The following is a 4,595-nucleotide window of genomic DNA, read 5'->3' on the forward strand; positions in this document are numbered from 1 at the left end:
GCCCACAAGGGTGTAGAGTACGCCCGGCGTACTCCAGACGCACCCTTGTGTAAAGTCCAATATTAATAATGACACACACGTCCATATCTTTTACTCTATAGTCTACAATGTGCTCCTTGACCATATGAATAAAACAAAAACAAATGTCTGGATAACGAAAAGCTAATGCCAAGGAAGCTTAGAGATAAGATATTTCTAAAAGAAAATAAGCTAGAAGTTGAAAATAAATTAAATAATAGCACGACTTGTCTTCATCACTAAATCTAGAACAAACTTTGGTAAGTCAGTCAAGCACGTTATTGTGCTATTATTGAATGATTAATTTGCCACTTGATTAAGCTAGACTATAGCCACATGACACATGTCGCTATTTAGTCAAGCATAGCTAGGTTGGGAGAGAAATGAGCTCAAGTGAGAATCCAATACCCATATATTTCTGCCTCTCCTGCTTGCCTCGAGTACTAGCTAGCTACAATGGAAGAAGTGAAACTACTGGGGTTTTGGCCAAGCAATTTTGTTTACAGAGTGATATGGGCTCTAAAACTGAAAGGCGTCGAGTATGATTATATAGAAGAAGACGTCCTTTCCAACAAGAGTGAATTGCTGTTGCAGTACAACCCAGTATACAAGAAGGTCCCGGTGCTTGTTCATCGTGGCAAACCGATTGTTGAGTCATGTGTTATCCTTGAATACATTGAAGAAACTTGGCCTGAGAATCCATTGCTCCCGGAAGATGCTCATGATAAAGCCGTGGCTCGGTTTTGGATGCAGTTTGCGTCTCCCGATCGGGTATGATATTAAATTTTAAATCAATTGTGTTGATCTCCTTTTCTTTCCAGCTATTCTAACTTTTGAGAGACTAATTAAGGGCTTAATTGTTAATTGGAACTGATGGATTGTTGGTAGTCATATATCTATACTATTATTAAGAGAATAGATCTTGCTCTTTATAACTGATTTTTTTTACTAATTTACCCTTTGTATATTAAAATACTTTAAATCAGAAATAATCAATAGGGATAATAAAGTCAATTAACGAAATAAAAAATATAAATATAAATATAATTAAATGTAGTAGAAAATGTAAACGTGAGGGTGGAAACTCCCACTATTTTTAACTACCTCCCCACACACTCTTTAAAAAAATAAAAAATAAAAAAACAAACAAACAAATAATCTTCCTACACACTCTGTGTGTAGGCTAATGTGTGTGTGTGTGTGTATATATATATATATAATAGAAAAAGTGCGGACATCCATCCTCACAGCTGCATCAAGAGCCGACGGACGGCATTGCACATAATTAATTCTTTTTTATTTACGTCACAAGATTATATACGTATTATTTCAGTAATTACTACGCTCCCACATAATAAAGTGTATATTGCATTTCACTTTAATAATCTTGTTTAAACTAAGAATTAACCAAATAGTTTCCTTACAACATGTTACATATAATGCTTATATGTATTTTTGATTATCAGAGTCCCACTTTTTATGCATTTTTCCTCTTACATACTGCTGGGGAAGAGCGCGAAAAAAACATAAAAGATGTACTGGAAACGCTGAGGACATTGGAAGAGCAAGGCCTTGGAGACAAGAAGTTTTTCGGGGGAGACAGCATAGGATTGGTAGACATAGTACATGGATGGCTGGCTTCCTGGTTTGAAATCATCCAAGAAATGGTAGGGGTGAAATTGCTCGAGCCAAACACTTTGCCTCGATTGCATGCATGGGTTCAGAACTTTAAGGACGCTCCTGTTATCAAAGACAACCTTCCTGACTATAACGAGTTGTTGGCTCATATGACACGGGTAAGGGAAATGTTTGTCTCTAAGAAGTCTGTGACCTAGCTACGTACAAAGGAGAAGTTAATAATGAGAACCTGAGAACAAGTCTTTCACTTGTGTGATTGTTTTCTTACATGTTAAATGACCTTCACCTTTCAGCATGAGTATGATAATTAAGTATGTTCTTGTTGTAATTATTATCATCTATATCACTGTTCACATAAATACTAATTAATTATATACTTATGATATAAAGTCTATCTCTATATAAAAAAGGCTAATAAGACTGAATGATACATTTCTATTTTCTTTTTAACCATTCTCTCTCTATTATTTCTGTATTATATATTCTCTAGTTCATAACACGTTATCAGATTGCTAGCTTAATTAGCTTAGCTTACATTCTATGTGGTTGTTTAGACCAAGTCGAAGAATAACCTGGAGTACCACAATTGAGTGCATTGACAAATAGAGATTCAAGAAACTTTATTTTATATAAAATGACTTTTCATAGTCATGTATGCTCAAATAATTGAGCTTCATTATACTAGTGGATGAAACAAATTTTCTCTTACTTACTTGGCCACTGATTTAGAGCACAAGTACATAGAGATCTATTATTATATGTGTCGTTTTGGCTTTGAGATTTAATGAAACCTATATTTCTTGTGAAAAAAAAAAAAATTGAGAACATACCAAAATTTCTAAAATACCAAATTTCTAATAAAATACGTTCACATGCATTTTGGTCAAATGAACCTCATTTATATACTAAAGAAACTAATATTGCAAACATGACATTATCATTAATATACGAAAATGTTCCTCTGGTCAGCTGGATTGAGTGGTCACTCACCATCCGATTGAAATCGGACAGTTGACAGCTAAGTGATGAGATCTGTGGTGAGAGCTGTCAACCGTCCGATTAAAATTGGACGGTGAGTGACCACACAATCCTTGGTCAGCAGCTGACCAGGGAAACGGGACTGCATTAATATAATACAGGAGGTTTTGAGATTTATGAAATTTCTATTTCTTGTAAAAAAAGAAAAAGAAAAAAGAACATGCATGAGAGCGTACCAAAATTTCCCAAGTGTGTTCACGTGCATTTTGGTCAAATTAACCACAATAATATAACAAAGAAACCGATATTGCAAATATGACATTACTATTAAAATAATACGAGAGGTGTTGAATATATAATGAAGCTTGAATATGAATGTGCTTCTTCATCCTTTGATGTTTGGGAAAAAATAACCTCATTCGAATAACCATGTCGTTGTCCAACGTTAGAATTGAATTCCTGCTGGTGCTGGCGTGCTGCTTTTCTTTTCCTTAACCACGTGCTCAGCTAGTATATATAATATTCAGTAAAGTACATGTTAAAATCACTAACGATATCGAAGTCTTGGGTGAAGGTTTGGTCCTGACCCTTCATTGCAAATCAAGAGACGATGATCTCGGAACACATGCCCTCCCCCTTCATGGCTCGTTTGAGTTCAGTTTCCGACCAAATGTTTTTTGGACTACAATCTTTACATGCAGTTTTCAATGGAATGGTGGATATCACGTTTTGGATATATACAACCACAATAGGGATAAGTGTAAAAATTGTACGTGGAGTATAATACCATCGGGACCATGCTTGTACAATTTCGATGTCAAGAAAGTACGCTTGTTATACTTGGTGGCGAGGGGGATGACCGTGTGCTGTCTTTCTCGTGATCTAGAATGAAACATATATGTTATGCATGTATTTCTTTTAATAAATGAATAAGTAATTAGCTCATGGTCTTCGCAAGACATTATTTGATGCATGGATGTTCGATCTTCTTATCTATCCACTGTCCTAGTTATACCTATGTGCTCCTTAATCATCTGTAGAATTATTAATCCGAATATTTTCCTCTTCCGTGATCAACTTTTAAATATTATAAAATAAAAGAGTAGACTAAATCATAACTGGTCAGTAGACTTTCAACCAAATAATCAATATACGATGGTTGGGCATATCAAACCGAAGTACTACCAAATCACACCCGAGCTTGCGCCCATACCAAAAATAACTAAAACGGGCCGCTATTAAAAATATGAAAATTACTGTTCACCCCGGCCCGTATCGAACCGAACAAACGAGACGGCCTCAGTTTTTATATTTTAAGTACCGTTTGGGTCTAGCCCGTACTGATATAAATATATAAATATATATATTATCTTTCTTATCTATGCACTTCTCTCCCTCCCTCCCTCACCCTTTATTCAACCTCTCTCTTTCAAAAAGTCCAGTACTCTAGACATCACCACCGCATCACTGCACCTCCAGCATCCTCAGCCCACCACCATCTTCAGTCGACCTCGGTGGCACCACCTGGTCGCACCACCCACAAGGAATGCCTCCCAGATTTGTCCCCATCAATTTTGATTATCTTTGTTAAGATCTGGGTTTTGTCAGTTTGTGTATTATGTTCAATGAAAGAAATAGTATCTGCAGGGTAATTTTATTATTTTTTTCATTTTATTTCTTTTCTTGAGATCTAGGTTTGTAAAAGTTGAGATCTTGGTTCGTAAAAATTGATATTTGAGATGTAATTGGATTTCCATAGTCTATGCATTTCTATATTGGTGATGCTGATTTTGCTTGCTTTATTTTTGTTCAGTTGGCTGTAAGTCATGGCTAGAGCCAAGAAGGTGGTCTAGGTAGATGCTTGAGAGCACGATCAATTTTTTTCAATTAAAAAAAAAAACTTAAATCTAGAAATGGGCTCGGACCCGAACCCGTTCGGTTTTGGTACCATCAATACCAAC

The 4,595-nt window shown here is 35.8% G+C and overlaps 1 protein-coding gene across 1 annotated transcript; it reads left to right on the forward strand.

The window, feature by feature from the left end:
• Window positions 1–363: 363 nt before the first annotated feature.
• On the forward strand, window positions 364–2,106 carry LOC133712474 (glutathione transferase GST 23-like). Its single transcript, XM_062138579.1, has 2 exons — window positions 364–789; window positions 1,485–2,106. Exons 1-2 carry the CDS (start codon window positions 475–477, stop codon window positions 1,851–1,853), a joined length of 684 nt encoding a protein of 227 aa, XP_061994563.1. The 5' UTR covers window positions 364–474; the 3' UTR covers window positions 1,854–2,106.
• Window positions 2,107–4,595: the final 2,489 nt, after the last annotated feature.

This window comes from Rosa rugosa, chromosome 5 (assembly GCF_958449725.1).
Source record: "Rosa rugosa chromosome 5, drRosRugo1.1, whole genome shotgun sequence".
In the NCBI taxonomy this organism is placed as follows: Eukaryota; Viridiplantae; Streptophyta; class Magnoliopsida; order Rosales; family Rosaceae; genus Rosa; species Rosa rugosa.